Source organism: Balaenoptera musculus, chromosome 14 (assembly GCF_009873245.2).
Source record: "Balaenoptera musculus isolate JJ_BM4_2016_0621 chromosome 14, mBalMus1.pri.v3, whole genome shotgun sequence".
NCBI lineage: Eukaryota > Metazoa > Chordata > Mammalia > Artiodactyla > Balaenopteridae > Balaenoptera > Balaenoptera musculus.
Window position 1 is genome coordinate 10,297,556 of NC_045798.1, and position 24,633 is coordinate 10,322,188.

Consider the following 24,633-nt stretch of genomic DNA (forward strand, 5'->3'; position numbering starts at 1 on the left):
AATAAGAGCTAATATTTACTGAACAACTCCAGAAGCAGGTCCTGTGGATAATCTCACCCCTCTTGCTAAAGTATTTATTTCAGGGATGGGCTTGTAAGCCAGACCTATGCTAACCTGGATTCAGACATGGTCCTATGACATGTTACAGTGAGAAGGAAGGGCGGGGCTTTTGTCTGATGGTTTGGGGTAGAGAGGCTTCTCTCAGGACATTGATGAGGAACTTTTAGCTTGAGATGCTCCTCTCATGAGGGATGCCAGATGAGAACAATGAATTATACACAAAAGAGAACAGAACTGAGAGAATCAAAGAGAATCAGAGCCACAGTGCGGACTTTATGATCTGCTGGATCAAATCAACCTTGAAGTTTGTCCTCTGTCTGAAATTTTCCATTATGAGAACCAGTAACTTCTCCTACTGTTTAAGTCAATGGGATTTTCTGTTGCTTACGACCAAAAGCATCCTAAATCATACACTCAGATTAGCTCCTGCTGTTAAACAATAGGAATGGGGAATTCCCTGGTGGTCCAGTGGTCAGGACTCCTTGCTTTCACTGCTGAGGGTCTGGGTTCAATCCCTGGCTGGGGAACTAAGATGCTGCAGGGGGGAAAAAAAAAAAAGATGGCAAAAAAAAAAAAGAATATAACAATAGGAATGTAGTAGTTTTTTCTTCTGTGCATATCAATTATTGTACATAGAAAATAAATTTTAGACATAAAGTTGAGACCTCAGAGCTTCTTAAATATCTGATAAGATCCCAGACAGAAAATATGTTGTAGTTACCGCAAATCTGTCCCCAAAGTTCAGCCCGCACAAATTTATGTCAAGCTTGCAACTTATTAGGGAAAATGGGCAACAGGCAATTAAGTCATTTCTTTCTGTTATGTGTAAAAAGTAGTTCTGTTATTTTTCTCAGTTATGAATTAAAAGATTAGAGTCGTTTTATGATTTATGTGAGTTAATGTAGTGATTAAGAACATGGATATTAGAATCAAACTGCCTAGGCTCAAATCCTAACACTTTGCAGTTGTGTGACCTTGAACAAGTTACTTAACTTCTCTGTGCCTCAGTTTCCTCAAAGACAAAGATGAATTAATAGTAGTACTTATATTTAGGGTTGTTAATGGCAATTGAGTGAAAGTATATTTTAAGGGCTTAGCACAATACTTGGCAGATAGCAAGCCATAATATTATTATAGTTACCCACTTTTTTCTTTTAATGGTTAAACAACTTCTTTGGGGGCAAAAGAGCTATTTTTAGAATTGCAGAATACAGAGACTGAAGAACAAGCCTGATTTAGCCAGACTCTGTCTTCCTCCGTCACTGAGGTTTTACTATCTTCCCTACTTCCCAAGGAACAGAGATGTTACACTGCTTTTGAGAACTCTGAGGCCAGAACTAAGTCCTAGAGTGAGTTATCCTGAAAAATCACCCTGGAAATCAGCCAATAAATCTGTTTCAAAAGCAGCAGACTGTACTTTTGTGCTTTGAACTAGTGACTAGTGGCAAGTATGGTCATGTTGGAACCTAAGACTCTGGAGCTAGGCTATGCAGGTTCAAATCCTACTTCTACCACTTACTACTTATGGGTCCTTGGGCAGGTTACTTAAGCTTCCCATGCCTCGGTTTCCTTGTTGGTCAAAAGTGGAAAATAAGTAGTAGCTTCCAGGCTTCCCTGGTGGCGCAGTGGTTAAAAATCCGCCTGCCAATGCAGGGGATACGGGTTCGAGCCCTGGTCCGCGAAGATCCCACATGCTGCAGAGCAGCTAAGCCCGTGCGCCACAACTACTGAAGCCCGCATGCCTAGAGCCCATGCTCTGCAACAAGAGAAGCCACCGCAATGAGAAGCCCGTGCACCACAACAAAGAGTAGCCCCCGCTCGCCACAACTAGAGAAAGCCCACGCGCAGCAACGAAGACCCAACGCAGCCAAAAATAAAAATAAATAAATTAAAAAAAAATAGTAGCTTCCTCAGTTGGTTCTTGTGACAATTACATGGTACAAAGTGCTTAGAGTAGTGTCTGGCATAATGTAAGCCCTTAAAAAGCATCAGCTCCATTTCCGTTTTGTTGAAAGCTGGTTATTCCAGACCCTGTTGCTTCTTTTCTCTGTCAAAGCTGTGCAATTTCCCTCCAGCTTGTTTCTGGAGCCCATTACACAGACACAGAGGGTTATAAAAGGCAATAGAAACATGCCATTCATTAAAAGGGAACACCCTGACTTGCCTTTCTCCACTTCTTCCACGAGGGGGCAGCCCAGCCTCAAAAGAGGCCTCACAAGCCACCCATACAAGGAGTTGGTTCAAATTCCTGTCCCCAAACATTCTCACTTATTCCTTGATCACTCATAGTGATGGTTTAGAAAACAGAAGTTATGAAAATCCACGTACACCCAAAAGTTATTTCACAAAGCTATGGACCCAAATGAAGCCCGGCTTGTGTGGGCAGCCTCCATAGGGTAGAAAAGTCAAGCAAAGGGATTCTCCCTGAGAGCCTGCAGAAAGGAATGCAAACTTGCCAGCATGTTGATTTTGGCCCAGTGAGACCTGTTTCAGATTTTTGGCCTCCAAAACAGGAAGACAATAGATGTGGACTGTTTTCAAGTCACCATGTCTGTAGTCTTTGTTACAGCATCGATCAGAAACGAATACACAGGGAGACCTACAAGAAGACTATTGTAATTGTTTAGATTTCTTGAGATGGCTCAAGAGCTATTTACCTTACCTACTAAATGTTGGGATCTGTATTAGGTCCTCTTTCACCCTGGCCATCAGGCCATTTGTCACCTTTACAGAGGCAGGATTTGGCCTTTCATGAATTCCTGTCAATATACTCACTCCAAAGCACAAGCAGTCCCCATACATGGGATTCCACGTCACCCAGTGGAATCAATGCTTGGTGGCAGTGCCAGGAGCAGACAGCTAGGGAAAACTAAATGGCAGGGCACCTCGGTGAACCAGTCTATGACTGTGAACTGGGCAAACGTGCACTTGAACCGGAAGAGGGCTAAAAGTTTTGACTGGACTACCGCAGATTTGACCTGGCCACTCATCTGAGGTTTGGAACAGACAGGTACACAAGATGAAACTCAGATGCCTGACACAAAAAAACGCACAAAGGCAACTTTGTGCTTCCCTCTCCTGACCCCTGATAAATAAATCTCTGTTGGAACAAATAATCAATCAATCAATCTGTTGGAAAGGGGATTCGTTCTTTCTGTGGCTTCTCTAGGGATGATGGGTGATGCCTGGGTATCAGGTATCTTTGTATTTGTCAAATCGGAATTCAAAGTATCTTGGTCCAGGGGCCTATATATTTTTTTTTTAATAAATTTATTTATTTTGGGCTGTGTTGGGTCTTCGTTTCTGTGCGAGGGCTTTCTCCAGTTGCGGCGAGCGGGGGCCACTCTTCATCGCGGTGCGCGGGCCTCTCAGTGTCGCGGCCTCTCATTGCGGAGCACAGGCTCCAGACGCGCAGGCTCAGTAGTTGTGACTCACGGGCCCAGTTGCTCCGCGGCATGTGCGATCCTCCCAGACCGGGGCTCGAACCCGTGTCCCCTGTATCGGCAGGCAGACTCTCAACCACTGCGCCACCAGGGAAGCCCCCAGGGGCCTATTTTTATAGGGTAATTCCCCAGGCTCAAATATTCAACATCCATGAGTATTTTTTTAAGGATTGGTAGTAACCAATGAATATGGACACTGTCTTCGAATACTTCTCCTTTTTTTTTTTTTTTAATCAGCAGCCCAAGACAGTTTCTTATATTTAGAAGCCTGGATCTAGGGTTACGTATCAAGATACACGCATAATGCTGTTTTGCTGAATGCAGCTGTCTCGTATGGGCCGAAGATAATTTGCTGATCCAAGAGCTGAGACCAGCGCTTTTATGTCTGCATCTGCTTCTGCCCATAACTTGTGGGCAAAGACAGAGCCACCTCAAAGGCTGTAGCCATATCAGCCTTAGCAATGCACAGAGCAGTGGGACACGGACATTCCCTCCCTGAGGCTTTGCCCCTTGGATACAGTCAGTGCTCCCTCCTGCAAAGGGACTGCATGACACTGTTCCTTGCCTGTCTTAGCACTCTCACATTTCCTTCTAATTGTCTCTATATGTGCTTGTTCCCCACTAGCCTGATAACTCTTCCCAAGGGTCTCTCTTCATCCTACTGGAATCTCCAAAGCCTAGCCCAGTTTCTATGGTTGAACAGGTGCTCTGTCAATAATGGTCGGATGAGGAAATGGAGGAGAGTGACAACAGAATGGGTAAATTGTTTGAAAAGCTAGTAGATGCCTTTTACCCTGCTTGTGACGGGCATTGTAAGAAGCAGCCTGATTAATGCAGACAGTGGTTGTGTTGTTTTTTTTTTTCCTTCCCCTGCTCAGCATCTGTCTCTCCTTCTTCTGGTAAAACCATTTTAGTTTTCCTTTGGGAAACCACCCTTCCCACACTCTCAATCCACAAAGTTTGGGTGGAGCTGACTTCACCCTCCGTTTCACTCGCTGAATCGTGACCCAGTTCTAGCCAAAGAGGGCACCACACACCCCTGGACACAGCATCACTTTGTTGGAAAGCGTGGCCACAACTGTTTGTTAATGGCTGGTATCCAGTCTGATGGCTCGGTTCCTGCTCCAAATCAATTGTGCATTATTTCAAATTGAAACTTTTTTTTTTTTCCCTTGTAGCTATTAGGGAAGAGTTACTTTATTTCCACAGGCACTGCTTAGCTGGTAGGAAGAAATCTGAAGACGCTGGCAGCCGCTGTGCCACTGTGAAACCAAAATGTACTCAGGAAGTTGAAGCTGAGAAGTAGATAAGGGAGGCGTTCTTAATAACGCTGAACACCAAGATGCAGCCACGCCTGAAGCTACCCCTGGAATTTTCAGTTATATGATCAAGTAAACTCTTTTATCTGTAGCCTTTTTTTTTTTGTTTTTGTCATTGGCTGCTGAAAGCGTCCCCTGGCTCTTGGCCAATGTGTTTCCTAACTGTGCTTTCTGGAGTGGAGCAGGGCCAATCTCAGCCTTGCAGGAGGTCGCAGAGAAGACTGTCATCGCACTTTGTCAATATTAAAGTTCCCTGCCAGGCCCTGGGGGCCCAGAAAAAAATCAGACCCTCATCTTGATCCCAGAGGTCTCAGTGGCTTCAGTGGGACCAACACTTTTAATGCCTCCCAGAAGGGCGTTTCAGGCCATGAGTTAGATCTGAGTTGACACCTCTCTAGCCCCACCCTCGGCCTCTCTATGGTCCCTCCCTATAGGCTGAGGCTGGGATGAATGAACCCGTTTCGATTATGGGAGTCTCTAGAAGGTTGGGAACCCCAAGAAAACACAATGTATACACCATGGTAAACAGGCTTTCTTAAAACCATTTTTATTCTGCCTCTCAGCAACACTTCATTTGATTTGGGTAAAAGATCAGGGACTCAAATACAAACAAACAAAAAACAAGGTGTGAGAAACAGAAATCAGGATCCCATATACTGGAATGATGCCAGGATCTCTGTGTGCTGAGAACTGGTGTCCCTGATTCATGTCCTCCTGGGACAACTGCTGGCTCGTGACGGACATCTGGGAAAAATGACAGGTGGAATCTGGTGTCCATCAGTGTTTATTTTTTGCGAGGGTCCAGGATTTTTAACAAATGCCTGAGATTCACAATATCTAAGAACAATGCTTTGTATAGCACTTAGAATTTCCCTCCAGGGGCAATCATATCTATCATGGTGATGAATTCTCATAATAACACTCTGAGCTAAGTAGGCAGGCGTTCTTATCTCCATTTTCCAGATGAAGAAATTTGAGGCACAGAAGGCTAATAAGAAACTTGCCTAAAATCAGCTTGCATAGCTAGTTAGTGGCAAAAAAGGCTTTGGAACTCAGGTGTTTTGACTTAGCCTCTTGTTCATTCACTTAGAATAAGCTGCCTTTTCTCTTGCTTAGGAAAGTTATTTTCACTATTTCTAATATTAGTGTTTGAAGTTATTTTTTTTTGAAGTTATTTGTGACATATATACCTATCACCTGTTGTGTTAACCACTTAATATTTTCTTTGAGTCCACTTCCTTTTCTTAAGTAAATGTATTTGAACAGAAAACAATGTCCCTAAGTAGACAGCTATAAATGGAAGGTAATTAATAAAATACATAGAATGAAAACAAAAGCCAGTAAGTTATTAAATTCTATCTAAACAAAAGACTTTGAACCTGAGGCCTGCTCTTTCTTTATTAAGAAGGAAAAAGAGCCAAAGGATCAGAAAGGTGTAAAGGACCCGTGAGCACTACACAGAGACTTTCTCTGAGCTGTAATCAGGATTGAAAAAGAATAGAAAAGGGCAAATGTTCTTTGTGATTCAGTGTCACTTAATGTTGTGGCTTTAAATGACTTAAAAATTATCTTTGTGTACCACCAGCGGTATGTCTTGCACAGGGGGTTAGCGTCTTCTGGAAGGCAGAATAATGGTGGCCTTGTTAAACCCGTACAGTCACACCTAAAGGGTTTACATTTGACAGAAAATAAATACAGTGGGTGGCATTTCCAGGTGGCATCCAGGAAAATCAAAGATCTTGCCTGAGACTTGCTAAAGAGAGAAAGAGGAGAGAGAGAGATTGAATAAAAGCACATTCCATAAACACAGCCAGTATATTCCCAAAACTGGGATGGGAAAGGTGGCCGTGGACCTAGAATTGACCACTAAGTACATTCTCAGAATCTAAGTGAAAACTGTGGCCGTGGTCAAGTTCACCCAGGGTGGATGCAAGGAAGGGGTCGGTGGGAGGGAGTTACAAAAAGTGAGATCAAGACAAAAGACCAGAAAGCTCCTTCATCTGAGTCTTCAAAGATGGGACGGTGAACTCTGGGGAACTGATGGAGGAGGAGCTACTGAAGATTGAAGCGAAGCTGCAACATGTAAAAATCAAAGGAAACAATCCACAAATTCAGCTCTGTTTGGTGACTTTAAACATGCTACAAACGTGCTCAACATCGCAAACACCAGCGTCCATTGCTCCTCCCAGAACCTCCCTCTCCTTCCGGACCTGGACCCCCCTCCCCCATTAGAAGTAATGAGATTTTCTGAGGCTTATCTCTGGAGAAGAGGAATGGACACATGGACACAATGGCTTCTGATAAACTGAAAGAGTGAGACTTGATTTTCTTTCTTAAAAAGAAAAAACAATGACTCTAGCTGACCTGGCTTTGCTGCCTGGTTTTCCTAAATTTTGGACATTTTTTTTTTTCTTTTCATTATTAGTTCATTTGCCAGGGAGAGTCCTGGAGGAAAAGATCTCACAGTCTGAAGTCAAGGATCCATTCCTCAGAAACTCCTTTGGGGTGTGTGTGGATGAGGTCCATCGTCCATGCTCCTGGCTGACTGCTGGCTGCTCAGACACTGTGTGTACAAGAGATAAAGTGAGGGGGGTGGGGTGGGGTGGGGAGGGAGGGGGGAGGGAGAGAGGGAGGGAGGAAGGGAGGGAGGGAGGAAGGGAGGAAGGGAGGAAGGGAGGGAGAGAGGGAGGGAGGGAGAGAGGGAGGGAGGGAGGGTGGGAGGGAGAGAGAGAGGGAGAGAAGGATGGAGGGAGGGAGGGAGGGAGAGAGGGAGAGGGAGGGAGAGAGAGAGAGAGGGAGGGAGGGAGGGAGAGAGAGAGAGAGAGAGAGGGAGGGAGGGAGAGAGAGAGAGGGAGGGAGGGAGGGAGGGAGGGAGGGAGGAGAGCCTCGTCACCGAGGGCTTCCTTCTTAAAGGGCAAGTACTCTAATTCAACCAGTGCTGAGGTGCACTAGCAGGTCTGCACTCTTTTGAGTCTAAGCACTGGCTTCTTTTTGAGAAACATTTTATTTGGAAACATACTATGTTTTAAGTGTGGCACATGCAGAAAACCCCAAACGATGCAGATGTAGGCATACTCATGGTCCGTGAGTCTTTCTGAATCTTATTCTCCTCCTCAAGGGTTAGTAGCACTGTTAGCATTGGGGGTGCATCCTCCAGGCATTTTCCTCTACATTTAAATCCATAAATATTCACTTAGAAATCGTTGTGTGTGTGTGTGTGCATGTGCATGTGCATTTATTTATTTAAACTCATTCATTCATTTATTCAGTAAATATTTATATGCCAGGCACTGCTCTAGGTGCTGGTGTTAATAACAATACCCAGCAGTTCCTACCATGTGCCAGGCACTGTGCTTTATACAATTTAGTCTTCACAGCCCTATGAGGTAGGTACTGTTTTATCCTCATTTTATAGATGAGAGAACTGAGGCACAGATTGGTTAAAAGACGTGCCCAAAGGCACACAGCTACTTAGATTTAAACCCCAATGGTCTAGCTTCACGGGAAGCACCCTTAAATGTTATGCTCTATTATTATGGGCAATGACAGAAATGAAATGAAAATGTTCCTGGAGTTTTCATTCCAGTAGGAGGAAACAGACCATTATATATATATATAAAATATATATTTTATATATTTATATAAAAATTTATATGCATATATAAAACTTCTCAGGGAGAAGTAAATACTCGGAAGAAAAGTAAAGTTGGTTAAGGGGACACAGGGAAGAGGCGTGGGGCTGTGGGTGCTATTTTAGAGAAGCTGGTCAGGGGTAGCCTCTCTGCTAAGTAACATATGAGCAAGCATCTCAAGGAGAGATGGGAACAAGCCATGTGAATACTGGGAGGAAGAAAATTCTAGGTAGAGGGGCCAGCAAGTGCAAAGGCCCTGTGGCATACTTCTATTGCTCAAAGAAGAGAGAGGAATTCAATGTAGCTGAAGTGGAGGAGTGAGGGGGAGAGTCCTGGGAGATGAGGATGGAGAAGCAGCAACCAGATCCTCTGGGGCCTTATAAAGCCACAGTAAGGGAGGTACTTCCATGTTTAAACTGCAGTGTATTACTCCATCCTATGAATGAACCACTGTGTATTTAACCATTTTCTTGCTGATGGACATTTAGGTTGTTTCAAGCTTTCCCCTATTTTGAACGGAGCTTCAGTGAACATCATTGCACATCCTTGATTCTCATCCCTAGGCTGCACATCAGAATCATCTGTAGGGCCCTAAAACCTACCAATGTCCTGCCCTATCACTGGAGATTCTAACTTAACTGGTCCAGGGTGCGCCCTGGGCACTGGTGATTTTAATGTGCAGGGAGGAGAACTACTGTTTTACATGCCTTTTTGTGACACTGAAAAGTAGAATTGCTGGGTGGGCAGGCACATAAATTTTAAAGTTTAATAGATACAACCAAATTGATCTCCCAAAAGACTGTCCCAATTTACAGTTCCACAGACAGTGTGGTATACAATTCTTCACACTCTCACGCACCTTGACATTACCCATCTTTTAAATTGTTTCAATCTGGCAGCCGGAAAAAGAAATTATATATATATATATTAGTATTTTGTTGTTGCTTTAATTTGTGTTGCCCTGGTTACTGAAGAGGTTGAACATCTTTCTCTTTCCTTTTTAAAAATTTCTTTCTTTATTCTTCTTTCTTTTAAAAACATTATTTTTTTGAACATCTTTTTCATGTTTATTCTGATTTTTTCATCAATGTCCCACCAGCTTACAAACTTTTCAAAGCAAAAATCTGTCCATTGTTGATGACTTTGGTCTTACTTGTCTTTACTGCAACTTATCTGAACCAACAAAGAAAGCCCTTCTGATCTTCTGGAAACAGGTAATGTTCCCCATTTTTCATCATGGACTCATAAAAATTCTCTGAAGACACATCCTGTGCGAAACAATCACCAAGAAGCCTTACACCAGCCAATAATATAGGGAATAAGACAGATTTGCTTTTATGTTTTTGCAAGGCCAACTTCTTGCTTCTTATCCCCCTTGAGATATATGCTTAAGTATATATGTAAGTAAGGATATGCTTACTTCCCATTCTAATGCAAAGGGAGGATATTTTGAGGCCAGGAAAGGACCTTTCCAGTCTGTTTGTGAGACAGAAGCTTTGCCGTACAGAATGGGTTAACATCTACTAACTCTGAACCTGCTAATGGGAGATAGTCCTGGGATCTTTAAACTTAGAAGTCAAGTTCTTCCTTAATGGAACTTTGGAACAGGAAGTCTCTTATTGCTAAGAATGACAAACATTTTTAATACATGGTGGGAGTGTGCCTAGCTGTTTAGGTACCTACAAGAATGCCCAGAGATGTAAGGTCAGTGGAATTGCAATGTATGTGCGTTTACAGAAATCAACTATTCATGTTCCTCAAAGAGAAAAAAGCGACCGTTTAAATGGAGCTTCTGGCCACCAGGTCGCACGACACTTATGAGTATGAATGGGTACAGGGCTCCCACTGAGCTCGGAGTGTGGTTCCAGTGTTTAAACATACGACACAAACGTCCCTGCTGAATCTGTCACAGGTGAGACCTGTGCTTTGTGAAACATGACTAGAGCCACCTCACCTTGCCTGAATCCTCAGACACCAGCAGAAAGTAAGTCTGTAGACTTGCTGATTTAGGCTGGGGGTGTGAAGGAGCAGGGTCAATAACTAGACGGATGCGATACTTCAATGTTCCACCTCCGTGATTCATTTCTCCACCTTCCCCAGTAACCTGCGGGCAGGGAACTTTATAACTGCAAGAGACTGCAAGTTTCTGATTCCATCTGGACCAGAACACTTCTCTTCTGACAGCTCAGCATTCTATCCCAAACTGTTGACTATTTTAGTTCAATGATTCCCAGTTCTAACGGACTGCATGTCATGAAACTCTTTCTTTGCTCCAAGCACCATGTGGCTCACACAGACAACCTGTAAAATTCGGACGAATGATGGAAAAAGAGATCATATTTGGGGTTACCAGAGGCAGGGGTTGGGGGGAGGGAGAGCTGGATGAAGGTGGTCAAAAGGTACAGACTTCTAGTTATAAGATAAATGAGTGCTAGGGATGTGATGTACGATGTGATAAATACAATGAGTGCTGCCGTAGGTTACAAATAAAAGTGGTTAAGACAGCAAACCCTAAGAGTTCTCATCACACGGAAAATTTTTTTTTTCTATTTCTTTAATTTTGTATTTACATGAGCTGATAGATGTTCACTAAACTTATTGTGATCATAATTTCATGGTGTATGTAAGTCAAATCATTATGCTGTACACCTTAAATTTATACAGCGCTATATGTCAATTATATCTTGATAAAACTGGGAGGAAAAAAATTAGGATGAATGAGACTTTTTTATGAGTTTGGGTGAAGACTATCATGACCTGAGTCTATTCTGAGAAAACAAACTACCCGAGATTTCAGTCACTTGAGGGAGAAGAGATTGGTTACAGTTTTCTTAATAAGGATAAGGAATACTTTTTTAAAAGGCAGGACTTCACCATTTTTAAAGGCGATAGGTGACTTCAGACAGTTTTTTTTAATGAAACGCAGAAAACTGACATATTCAAACCTTTCGGTCTTATCTCTAGGGTAGTTCTTCTCTAAAGTCAGATTTTCCCAGCCCCTCCAAGAAAGTCCTTGCTGCGTTTTAGATTGCTACAAAAGAGCCTCTCTGTGGGTCCGTCTCCTAGGCTGTAAAATGACTCGCATCCTTGGCCTTGAGTTAGATATAACACGTTAGGATGACAAGTTTGCTGAGGTAAATGAAAACTGACCACTCTGTTAACGGCTGGCTACTGTTAGTGCCTCTGCCGTTTAGATTTGGGAGGGAGAAAGTTTGGTGCGTTCTGATCACCTGCACCAGAGCCCTAGGGCAGGAGAGGGGAGCTTGGAAATGCAGATTCTTGGTCCTCGCTTCTGGCTTTGTGAGTTGGAATCCTTTGAGGTAGGGCTCTGACGATGCCCATCTCTTTTAAAACTCCCCAGGTAACTCTTCTGCAGCCCACAGCTTGGGAACCTCTGCCTTAGCAATGCCACATTGCCATTCAATTCCTGCAGTAAGCCAGGCTGGGAAATTTTACTTCAAAGGATTACTGAGAAATCGGCCTTGTTATTGGTCTTAACGGAAGATAGAACTGATTTCATTCACTGAGGCCTAGTTTCTTGCTGTCTCTTACACATACACACACACACACACACACACACAAACAAAGCCTTTAAATTTGAGTGTCTCCATGGGATTCTAACTCTGGAAGACATTTTTGCTTTCTTTGATAACACGGAAGAAAAAGTATCTAAAAGGAAGCTGACCATACAGATGGGGGGAAAATTCTATCCTCACTTTATAGAGAGGGAAATTGAGGCACAGAGAGTTTCATAACATGTCAGGGCGGTCTGGGTGGTAGAACTAGGATTTGAATCCTCGCAAAACTGGTGCTGCGGGCCAGGCTCTAACAGTTGTGAAACACTTCCCCTTAGGGAGAAGGGATGGAGAGGTGACTTCCTCTCCTGTCCTTTACTACTACTAACGAAAGAAACCTCAGTCACAAGCATACAAACATCAATGCTTTATCTCCAGATAGAAACATTTATATTAAGAATGGAGAAAGTCCCCATACATGAAGACTTCTGCGTCCCTGGTAAAACTTCTTGCATGGTGTCTAATAAGCAAACTGAACTCTGAAAGCCAAACTGTCCACCGGAGACTGTCAAGTAGCTAATGCCCAGGCTGCAGGTGCGATTTCTGTGTTTTTTGTTTCGGGCCCTCACCATGTGTTTCAACGATGTGAACTGGTTGTCAAAATCTAAAAATCAGGAGATTTTAAATGAAGACCGAGCTTTTCAATGTCTTCTGGAAAATGGGCCCACGAGATGTGCATTCTAAGTGGTGACAACTCGCCGGAGCAGAGTGGCGGCTGCTGCCTTTAAACTGCGCTCTCTCCTCGCACCACCGTCCCCACCGCTGCCTGCTGTCCTGCGACCACTGCTTCTCGCCTGTACACTCCCTGCCTAACCCCTGCAGCCCTTTGATTCTGCTACCCTGGGCCCTAACTCATCACATTCTTGTGGTAGGTTGGAACCTCACCGCACCAGCACCATATAAGTAATTCTAGTTAGTCACAAGGTGAGCGCCGTCCACTGGCCTTTGCTATCGGCTGTACTAGAAAGGACGTGCTGGCTTAGAGGCTGTGCGGTGTTTGGCTGAGAACAGTTTCCACAGCCAGGTTATGCCGGGCTTAACACCCGCCTTTACAACTTATTAGCTGTGAGACAGCAGGCAAGTCACTTCCCTTCTCTGAGCCTCAGTTTCTTCATCTGCAAAAATGGGGATAATACTACCTACTTCATGAGGTTGCTGTGAGGACTCAGTGAGGGTTAATTCATATAAGAGCTTAGACCAGTATCTGGCATATGGTAAGTTCTATGTCAGTGTCAGCTGCTATTATTATAACCACTTAGCTCAAACACCGAGCTGGGCAGTATGTATTTTCACAAGTCCCCAGGAGTCAGGCCAGGACTTGGCCTTGTTCCCCTGGAACATCGTCCTTTGAGCTTGGCTCATATGTACAAAGCCTTGAACTCTATTTAGTAGCATTTTAAACTCCTGACGTCCTCCCCCAGTCATGTTGATAACCGTAGTAATAATAGAATTAATAAATGGTTTGTATTTTTTGTGTACTACTAAGGAACAGATGCCAACCTATACACATTCTCATTAACCTTCACAACAGCTTTATTAAATGGGTACTACTATAATCCCCAGTTGACAGAGGAAGAAACTGAAGTTGAGAAAGGTAAGCAGTTGTCTGATGGTCTCACCCTAAGTAAGTGGTAAAGGGGGTACTTGTGTCCAGGAAGTCTGGTCCCAAACCCGCACCATTAACTCCACCGCTCACAGCCCTGTGCTCACACACACAAGCACATTATGCTTTCTTTAAGAGGAAAGCTGGTGTGTTCACATCTATCTTTCAACTGTCTTTTCCTTCATAAGCCAACATCATCAATTTGCCATCTTGCAGGCAAGAAAGTTTGAGGTTCCTTTGATATTTTAGTGTCCTTTTCTCCTCTCTTTGGCCAAAGCCATCTATTTTCTTCCTCTATGACTCTTTGTATTTTGACATCTCCCCCTCCATCCAACTGCCCGATTGCTCATGGATTTGGCTTGCCTGTTAGGAAGCTGACCTACTGTGACATCCACTACTCTTGGTTGCCAAGGTGGGGTTGGCTGACCTGGCAGGCTAAAGGGTGTGCCGCTCCTCTCTTATCCACCCAGTGGGCCCTTCCTGAAACCAAGTCAAAAAGACTGATCTTCTCAGCTTGAGGGGAATGGTGTAGGAGGAACAGTGCTGCTCTGACAGAAGAGTGACAGGATTTCTGAGTTCTTCTCTGTTTTGCTAGGAGTTACGCAGTGAGACAGAGATGAATCTGTACTTGTCATTTCCAGGTCTTGGCTGTCCATCACACCACCCTGCCCTCTGGCAAACCTCTGATGGAAAGTATCATTGATTCTAGCAGATGCAGGCCATCTCAGCTGGTTGGAGAAATCAGAATAAATTTGTCCAAATCCAGAGAGAAACATCAACAGCATCCATCTCTTTATGAGATGAGAGCTCATTGAAAATACCAAACATCTGTGGAGACCCTTCTGCTCTTAAACTAAGAACAGTTAGGCTAGGTGGATGCAATGTCATGTAGGAAATCATTTAGCAGATTAGATGCTAAGGCAGAGCAAGTAATAACCTAAATATTCCACTTACTGTCCTACAGTTCTCACTCTCTTACAGTTTGGTGGAACTATGTGACCTGTGTTAGCCAATCAGTTATGAGCCTAAGTGACATGTGTCACTCCAGGGCTGAGGCAGTGAAAACCCACGTGGGATTCTCTGGTTTTTCTGTCCCCTGTCTTATCTTGAGAAGCCCTCATGCTCTAGATCAGAGGTTGGAAAACTATGGCTCATGGGCCAGCTCCCTGTTTTTATAAATAAAGTTTTATCGAACATAGCCACACCCATTCATTTACAGATTGGATATGGCTGCTTCTGTGCTAAAATGGCAGAGCTAAGTAGTTGCAACTGAGATGCTGACAGTGGCCTAAAATATTTACTATCTGGCCCTTTAAAGGAAGTTTGTTGACTCCCATTTTAGACAGAGCAGCTACAAGATGGTGGAGTTTCAGATAGCCTGGACCCTGAGTGACTGTGTGGAGGAGAGACCTTCCGCAAACCTACATGGCCCACGGAACAGCAGTGAGGAAAAATGAAAACCCTTTTGTTTGGGGTTGTTTGTTACTGAGCACAATCTAACCTATCCTAGTTGATTCCAGTGGACATTCAAGAAAAGGCATTTTAGGGGACTTCCCTGGTGGTCCAGTGGCTAAGACTCCGTGTTCCCAATGCAGGGGGCCTGGGTTCCATCCCTGGTCAGGGAACTAGATCCCACATGCTGCATCTAAGAGATCACATGCCACAACTAAAGATCCTGCATGCCGCAACTAAAAGATCCCACATGCTGCAACTAAGAGTTCACATGCCACAACTAAAGATCCCGCATGCCGCAACTAAAAGATCCCACATGCTGCAACTAAGAGTTCACATGCCACAACTAAAGATCCCGCATGCCGCAACTAAAACATCCCACATGCCGCAACTAAGAGTTCACATGCCATAACTAAAGATCCTGCATGCTGCAACTAAAAGATCCCGCATGCCGCAACTAAAAGATCCCGCATGCCGCAACTAAAGATCACACGTGCTGCAACTAAGACCTGGTGCAGCCAAATATATAAATTGTAAAAAAATAAATTAAAACAAAAAAGAAAAGACATTTTACATTGGGAGGGATTAAAAAAGCCTACTTACTTTCGTGCGAAGTGAACTGCACAAGAAATAGCAATGATGAGAAGGCCAATAATGATGGAGGCGAAGGCCACCCACTTGGCATTCCTCCCAAGCCGCTTGGATCCTTCGATGTCTCCATCATTGTAGCTGTTCAGAGACTGGAGGACACAAGGGAAGAGCTGGTGATGACAACCCACAGGGAAAGATATGGCTTCCCAGGCTGATCTGAGCAGGTGGCATGGTTACCACTTCCTCCAGGAAGTCTTCCCTGAACTCCCAGTCTGAGTTAACTTCCTCTTCTGTATTTCCTGATAACTTTCATCTTAATATTTACCGTAGCATATTGAAAAGACTGATTTGGCCTCTCCCATTAAGTGCTTTGTGGGCAGGGACCATTCCATCTTTTTCAGCACAGTATACCAGTGCCTAATGCAATATTTGTCATGTAGAAGATGCACGATAAATATCTGTACGATGAAAGGATGAATGGGTATATCTGTCTCATCCACTAGAAGAGGGGTTTGCAAACTATGGCCCATAGGCCAAACCCAGCTTGCTGTTTTTATAAACAAAGTCTGTATGGAATGCAGTCACAACCACTTGTTTACTATTGTCTGTAGCTGCTTTTATGTTACAGCAACGGAGTTGAGTAGCTGGGACAGAGAGCATACTGTCTACCAAATCCTAAAATATTTACTAGTTGGTCTACGACAGAAAAAGATTGCCTGTTCCTACACAAGAAGGTCAGGGACATTGGCTGAACTGTTCACCTCTTTGCCCAAGCCAAGCTGCCATTCATCTGGCACCTACTCATACAGCTTTCCCAGCTGTTAAAATATTGGAATACTTTTGTACTGGTTGGTAAATAGCAGCTACCCGTCCCCAATGTCCCAGCCATCCTGGCCTCTCCTCTGAGTTACCCCAGGCTTCCCCATGATCCAGCAACTGCAGGGTATCTCTGGGCTCAGCAGATTATCCTTGTGCAAAGGCCCAGAATCAGATTCTGTGCCCCTTTGAGCAATGTCTGGGCCATTGCAGGGACTCAAGAAAAATGTATTGGCTGAATGGGTGAATGAATACATCCATTTCCCTACAGAATATGAGTTCACTGAGGGCATCTTGGAGTCCCAGGCAAAGTAGAGGTGCTCAGAGAATCCTTGCTGCTGAGCTGGAGGCCAGATGCCATTCTTCTCTCTTATAATAAGCTCTCTTTATCGTAACTCCCATTGCTGAGAATTCCCCAAAAGTCATGCTGCAGCTCAAATAAGACTGGAAATATGCATTTATAAGTTAGGGACAGCGTGACCTGATCCATGCCATGAACTGTAGGTTTCTGTGGGAACTCTATTCTTGATCCTGAAAGCTCAGCACTTCAGTAATAATCACCCTTCTTCGTCGACTATTGAGGGGAATGAGGCATATGCGGACAATTACAAGCCAGAGAAACACCCAGTATACCACAGAGCTTTCTGCTTCCAGGACCTTCCATTAATTCTTGGACCCGGCCACCTTAGTCAGCAACAGGCTGGGAGACCCGCCTTTCCCAGCGAGAGTCTTGCTTTTAGGCCTCACGTGTGAATGGGCGAGTGAGAACTTGCAACGATGCCAGGGACTGCCATCAGGGTGAGCTCCACAATTCTGTACCCTGAATTCTGGAGTTCTTAACCCTGGGTGCCCACTAGAAACACTTGGATAGTATATTTTTAAAAAATACAGATAGCTGGGCCCTATTCTGGAGAGACTCTGATTTAACTGGTGCAGGAACCAGACACCAGTTTTTTTTTTAATTGTGGTAAAATGTGCCTAACATAAAATTTACCATTTTTGGTGTACAATTCAGTGGCGCCAAGTACATTCACACTGTTGTGCAAACATCACCGTGATCAGTCGTCTCAAACTAAAACTCTGTCCTCAATTAAACACCAATTCCTCATTCTTCCCAGCCTCCAGCCCCTGGCAACCACCATTTTATGTTGTCTCTATAGATCTGACTATGCTAGGGGCATTATGTGAGTGGAGTCATAGAACATTTGTCTTTTTATGCTTATTCCAATGAGCAGAATGTCCTCAAGGTTCATCCACGTGGAGCATGTGTCAGTTTCCTTCCTTTTTAAGGCTGACATTCCATTTTATGGATAGACCGCATTTTGTTTATCTGCTTATTCACTGATGGATGCTTGGGTTGCTGCCACAGTATTTGGCAGTCTCAGGATTGAAAAGCTTTGGTCTAGACAGCTATCCTTAACATCCTGCAAGGTCAAGATGCTTACCATCTTAAGATTTAACCCAAGGAAGTGTGTCACAGAGTATGGGCTCTACACGCAGAGAGATCTGAGTTCAAATTCCATGTCTTATCAGCTGTGAGATTTAGAGCAAATTATCAAGCTTTCTAAGCCTCGGTGTCCTCATCTGTAAATTGGGAGCAATAGTAATAACACCTCCTTCATATTAGAGGTGCTAATGAGTTAATGCATGCAAAGTGGTTAGCATTGGTCCAGGACATTATATATGCTCAATACGTGTTACCTTTTACTGTGAATTGCCACTGCCTGTTTTATTCTTCTTCTAAAGCTGAGATCCTTGGTTGCCATAGAATCATCTGGGCTACTTATGAGAATTACGGGTGATCAATCTCTACCCCTTGACAGAATAGAATCTGGGGACCCAAGTTGGGGAAACTTTGTTTTAGAGGCTTCACAATCAAAGTCAGTGCATAGAATCCTAGAACCCCAAATTGTGAGTTCATGATCAGTTTAAAATTATGTAGATTCAGACCCTCCTAAAATGATCATTACTCTATCATGCTACCTTGGAAAACCCAGTTTTCAGATTAGTTCTGGTGATGTTTGTGTTTTGCTGTAACCAGAGAAAAAATAATGAGACACCCCCCGCTGGTCTCCCCACAAACACTGTCAACTCTTGGCTGTTTGGATGAAAAACCAGTTTCATGTTCTCAACAGCAGTGACAACGAAAGTGGGAAGAACAGCCAATGTGTGCCATGTTGAAGGGTACATCTACATCTGTGCATTGCCCATGAGCACAGGTGAGATGGGGGCTACCCAGGCCACTTGGCTTGTCTGCTGCAGGTCAGCAGAGTCATGCTGGTGCCTGGCTAAGGGGGATTTGAGTGCAAGACACGAGCGAATCCTGCCCAACCTTCATCACCTGCTGCCAGTCTGGCATCTTGTGTGTGACCCTCCTCTCTGCAATTCACCATCCCTCTGGGGCTCATAAGGGAGATGTTGAGTCATTCCAGGAATGGGTCCATGGTTAGCTTGAAAAACAGATGAAAAGCCTCTTTCAGCATTAACTGTGGACTCTTTTCTCCCCAGGAGTCCTCTTATGAATCCGTTTCTTCCTCTGGTTCTTGAAGACGGGGCTGCCCATGGGTAAATCTGCTGGGTAGATGTAAGGATATGGGGGGAGGGATGAGGGTGGGATATTTTAGAACTCCCAGATTTCTACTCTAAAGGACTTCACTGGTGTGGGGCTTCGGCTTCAGGGTCATCATCTAACAATGAAGCAGGAAAGGATTAATTACCGCCCCCCCCCATTTCATTGGCTGTAATTCTTTTCTCTCCCAACTGGAATTGCATATTAAGTGTCTCCTGGCAGATGCTACAGACTGAAGTGGTAGAAATGGCTTTTAGAGAAAATGCATGGTTTATAAATCTTTTTCTGAAGAGCTTAAAAAGCAAACTATCCCATCTGCTGTGGAAGAACTAGAAAGAAACAAGGGATGGCTTCAATATTTAAAATTTATATGATCTTCTTAGTTCTTTCACAAATTATGAATGAAATTTGTGAACATGTAAAGCATTCAAATGCTACAGAAACATATACAGTAAATAGTAAGCTCTTCTCCCAATTCTATTTCCCAAAGATAACAGTGTGGTACGTTTGCTTCTAGATTTTTTTCCCATGAATAATAAGAAAGGAAAACAACTGACACTTTCTCCTGTTTTCATTATCACTAAGCACATCATGTATCACAGTCATGAGAAAGAAACAGCAATTTGTATCTTGAGATTAAACCAAGAACAACAGGTTAGTCTATCTAGCTGGCATCCCTCTGATATTGAAATCTTGAGTATTTCCCCTAAGTCTTGGCAAAGAATTTCATCCTTGCCTTTTGCTATGTGGATGCCTAAACACAGGTCACTTCTTTTGTGGATATGTAATCTTTTGAGAAAGATACCGTTCTGCTTTGTTTTTTAATCATGAACAAATTAATGTAAAACTTGGTAACCTCGGCAATTTTGCATTTGTTTCCTTTACATACTTGTGCTGTGCTTTTTATTTGGCTGGCTGGTCATTCTGAGGCTGGACTTCCTTGTATTTCTTTTCAAATAAAATTTTTTCTTTTCTAGTTGCTTTGGCCTCTGAGTTTTTCTTTGACAAAATGATAGTAACAGATAACATTTATTGAGCATTTATTATGTATGAGACACTGTGTTAAATACTTTTCAAGGGTTATCTCATTAGTCCTCATAACAACCCAGTGAGGCAGATGCTTTGTTTTCATTTTACTGATGGGAAAATTGAGGCACAGAAAAGTTAAAATGATTTGCCCAAAGTCACGTAGCTAGTTTGGTTCTCTCTCTCTCAGAGTTTTTCATTTTTTTCTTTTCCTCTTAGTTAAAAATGTGAATAGCATTATACTATACTTGTTCTGAAACTTGTTTTTTTCCACTTGTTATAGGGTGGGTGGCTTTCCAAGCTAGCGCTTCTGGGTCTATCTCATCCCTGTTTTCTTTCTCCAGTCATGATTTAAAGTATATTGATAAACTCTCTAATGTTGCATTATCCTTGATTCTTGGGGAAAATCTTAATTTGTCATGATGCATTTTTGGTGGGTAACTTTTTGTTTTCAAACAACTTCAAACTTACAGAAAAGTTGCAAGTATAGTTGTCTCATTCTTTTTAATGGCTTTGTAGTAGTCACTTAAATGGTCACACCTCACCAAAAGACATTTCAGTTATTTAAAGTTTGTGGCAATTACATAATATGCTGCAGTGGACACCCTCATTCATATTTTTTGTATACATTTGAGCCTCTTAGGATGGATTCCTAGGAACAGGATTACAGAGTCAAAGGGTAGATGTATTCACATTTGGAGACATAGTCAAATTGCATTGCAAAAAGGCTATATAAATTTATATTCCCACTAACAGTATTTAAGTGTCCTTTCCTCCACAACCTTGCTAACACTGTATATTATCAATCTATTTTTGCCATTTTAACAGGTGAAAAAGAATCTCTAAATAACATTTCTTGATTAATAATGAAACTAAGTCAAATTCACACTTCCACTCAAATGTCACCTCCTGAGAGAGGCCTTCTCAGATCAGTTTATTTAAAACTCTCCCTGGTGACTAATACAGTGCCTGGAGATCAGTAAATACTTGTTGAATTAACAAATGTATGTATGGATGTTTATTTGTCAAATGTATTTCTTCTTGATGAATTTTATACTTGTATCTTTTGTTTAGTTTTCTATTGGTTTGTCTTTTTCTTATTGATTTGCAGGAACTTTTTATATATTATAGGTCAGCACTGTACAAAAGAAATATAATGGGGGCCACATATGTAACTTAAAATTTGCTGGTAGTCACATTAAAAAGGCAAATTTAACTTTAATAATATATATTTTATTTAACCCAACACATCCAAACTATTATCATTAAAAACTATGGCACTATTTCAAATACTCAATAGTCACATGTGGCTAGTGGTAACTCTATGAATAGCACAAAAGATAATATACATTAATCTGTTAGGTGTGTTGCAAAATTTTCTCCCAGTTTCGCCTGCTCCATTGTCTTTTCCTCTAAATTATAACTTCTATTTACTTATTTTTTAAACATATATTTTTAAATTATTTATTTATTTATTTATTTATTTGTTTTTGGCTGTGTTGGGTCTTCGTTGCTACGCACGGGCTTCCTCTAGTTGCAGCGAGCAGGGGCCACTCTTCGCTGCAGTGGGCGGCCGTCTCATTGCAAGGGCCTCTCTTGTTGCGGGAGCATGGGCTGTAGTCATGAGGGCTTCAGTAGTTGTGGCACACCAGCTCAGTAGTTGTGGCACATGGGCTCTAGAGTGCAGGCTCAGTAGTTGTGGTGCATGGGCTTAGTTGCACCGTGGCATGTGGGATCTTCCCAGACCAGGGCTTGAACCCATGTCCCCTGCATTGGCAGGTGGATTCTTAACCACTGTGCCACCAGGGAAGTCTCATAACTTTTATTTTGATGTAGTTTAAGGTTCACAAAAAGTTACAAAGATAATACCAAGAGTTCCCATGTACTTTCCACCAAGCTTCCCCAATGATATATATATATATATATATATATATATATATATATATATATATATATATATATATATATATATATATATATACACATATATATATATATATACACACACACATTTTTAAAAAAAATAAATTTATTTATTTATTTTTGGCTGCATTGGGTCTTCTTTGCTGCATGCCGGTTTTCTCTAGTTGCAGCGAGCAGGGGCTACTCTTCGTTGCGGTGCGCAGGTTTCTCATTGCGGTGGCTTCTCTTGTGGAGCACAGGCTCTAGGCATGCGGGCTTCAGTAGTTATGGCACATGGACTCAGTAGTTGTGGCTCGAGGGCTCTAGAGTGCAGGGTCAGTAGTTGTGGTGCATGGGCTTAGTTGCTCCTCAGCATGTGGGATCTTCCCAGACAAGGGCTCGAACCCATGTCCCCTGCATTGGCAGGTGGATTCTTAACCATTGTGCCACTGGGGAAGTCCCCAATGATAATATTTTAAGTAACCATAGTACTTGGTCAAAACCAGGAAACTGACACTGGTATGATATTATTAACTCAGTTATAGACCTTATTCAGATTTCACCAGTTTTCACATGTACTCTTTTTTTTTTTTTTTTTGGTGTGTGTATTGTTCTATGAAATTTTGTCCCATGTGGATTGGAGTGACCATCACCACAAAGAAATTCTCTCATGGAAGGTGTAGAGAAAAGGGAATCCTCCTACATTGTTGGTGGAAATGTAAGGTGGTATAGCCACTATGGAAAACAGTATGGAGGCTCCTGAGAAAACTAAAAATGGAATTCCCGTATGGTCTAGCAATCCCACTCCTGGGCATATATCCAGACAAAACTATAATTCCAAAAAGATACATGCACCACCCCTATGTTCACAGCAGCAGCACCATTCACAATAGCCAAGACATGGAAACAACTTAAATGTCCATCGACAGACGAATGGATAAAGAAGATGTAACATACACACACACACACACACACACACACACACACACACACACACACAATGGAATATTACTCAGCCATAAAAAAGAACAAAATAATGCCATTTGCAGCAACATGGATGGACCTAGAAAATATCATACTAAGCGAAGTAAGTCAGAAAGAGAAAGACAAATACTATATGATATCACTTATATGTGGAATCTAAAATATGACACAAATGAACCTATCTATGAGGTAGAAACAGACTCACAGACATAGAGAACAGACTTGTGGTTGCAAAGGGGGAAGGGGTTGGGAGAGGGATGGAGTGAGAGGTTGGGGTTAGCAGATGTGAGCTATTATACATAGAATGGATAAACAACAAGGTCCTACTGTATAGAACAGGGAACTATATTCAATATCCCATGAAAAACCATAATGGAAAAGAATATAAAAAAAAAGGGGGCTTCCCTGGTGGCGCAGTGGTTGAGAATCTGCCTGCCAAGGCAGGGGACACGGGTTCGAGCCCTGGTCCGGGAGGATCCCACATGCCGCGGAGCAACTGGGCCCGTAAGCCACAACTGCTGAGCCTGCGCGTCTGGAGCCTGTGCTCCGCAACAAGAGAGGCCGCGATAGTGAGAGGCCTGCGCACCGCGATGAAGAATGGCCCCCACTTGCCGCAACTGGAGAAAACCCTCGCACAGAAACGAAGACCCAACACAGCCATAAATAAATAAATAAATAAAAATTTTTTTTTAAATTAAAAAAAAAAAAAAAGAATGCGGGCTTCCCTGGTGGCGCAGTGGTTGAGAGTCTGCCTGCCAATGCAGGGGACACAGATTTGAGCCCTGGTCTGGGAAGATCCCACATGCCACGGAGCAACTGGGCCCGTGAGCCACAACTACTGAGCCTGTGCATCTGGAGCCTGTGCTCTGCAACAAGAGAGGCCGTGATAGTGAGAGGCCCGCGCACCGCGATGAAGAGTGGCCCCCGCTCGCCGCAACTAGAGAAAGCCCTCACACAGAAACGAAGACCCAACACAGCCAAAAATAAATAAATAAATAAATAAATTTATTAAAAAAAAAAAAAAGAATGTATATATATGTGTGTGTGTATATATACATATATATAACTGAATCACTTTGCTGTACAGCAGAAATTAACACAACATTCTAAATCAACTATACTTCAATTAAAAAAAAAAGGAATTCTCTCGTGTTACCCTTTGTAAGTCACACCCTCTCTCCATGTCCATGTTCATTGTCTTTTAACTTAGATTTGTGGCATTTGGATATTGCCCAGAGTTCCTTTCCAAGCTGTGAGACTTCCTCATAATTTCATAAACTGACGACCCTTATTTTAAGGTGCTAGATAGCAATTTACTGTCTCTGTTCACCCTGCAAAGTATGTTAAAAAGGACCTTTAGAGGGACTTCCCTGGTGGTGCAGTGGTTAAGAATCCACCTGCCAATGCAGGGGACAAGGGTTTGAGTCCTGGTCCGGGAAGATCCCACATGCCGTGGAGCAACTAAGCCTGTGTGTCACAACTACTGAGCCTTGCTGCTGAGGCCCACAGGCCTGGGGCCCGTGCTCCGCAACAGGAGAAGCCACCGCAATAAGAAGCCCGCGCACCGCAACGAAGAGTGGCCGCCGCTCGCCGCAACTAGAGAAAGTCCGCGCGCAGCAACGAAGACCCAACACAGCCAAAAAATAAATAAATAAATAAAT

General features: G+C 43.0%; 1 protein-coding gene across 1 annotated transcript in view; it reads right to left on the reverse strand.

The window, feature by feature from the left end:
• Positions 1–5,344: 5,344 nt before the first annotated feature.
• TMEM233 (transmembrane protein 233) overlaps positions 5,345–24,633 on the reverse strand; it is a 42,435-nt gene continuing 23,146 nt past the window's right edge. The window contains exons 2-3 of the mRNA XM_036823855.1: positions 15,688–15,824; positions 5,345–7,385 (exon numbers count right to left, since the gene is read on the reverse strand). Coding sequence (XP_036679750.1) covers positions 7,379–7,385; positions 15,688–15,824 — 144 coding nt within the window. The 3' untranslated portion in view covers positions 5,345–7,378. The remainder of the gene's footprint in view (positions 7,386–15,687; positions 15,825–24,633) is intronic.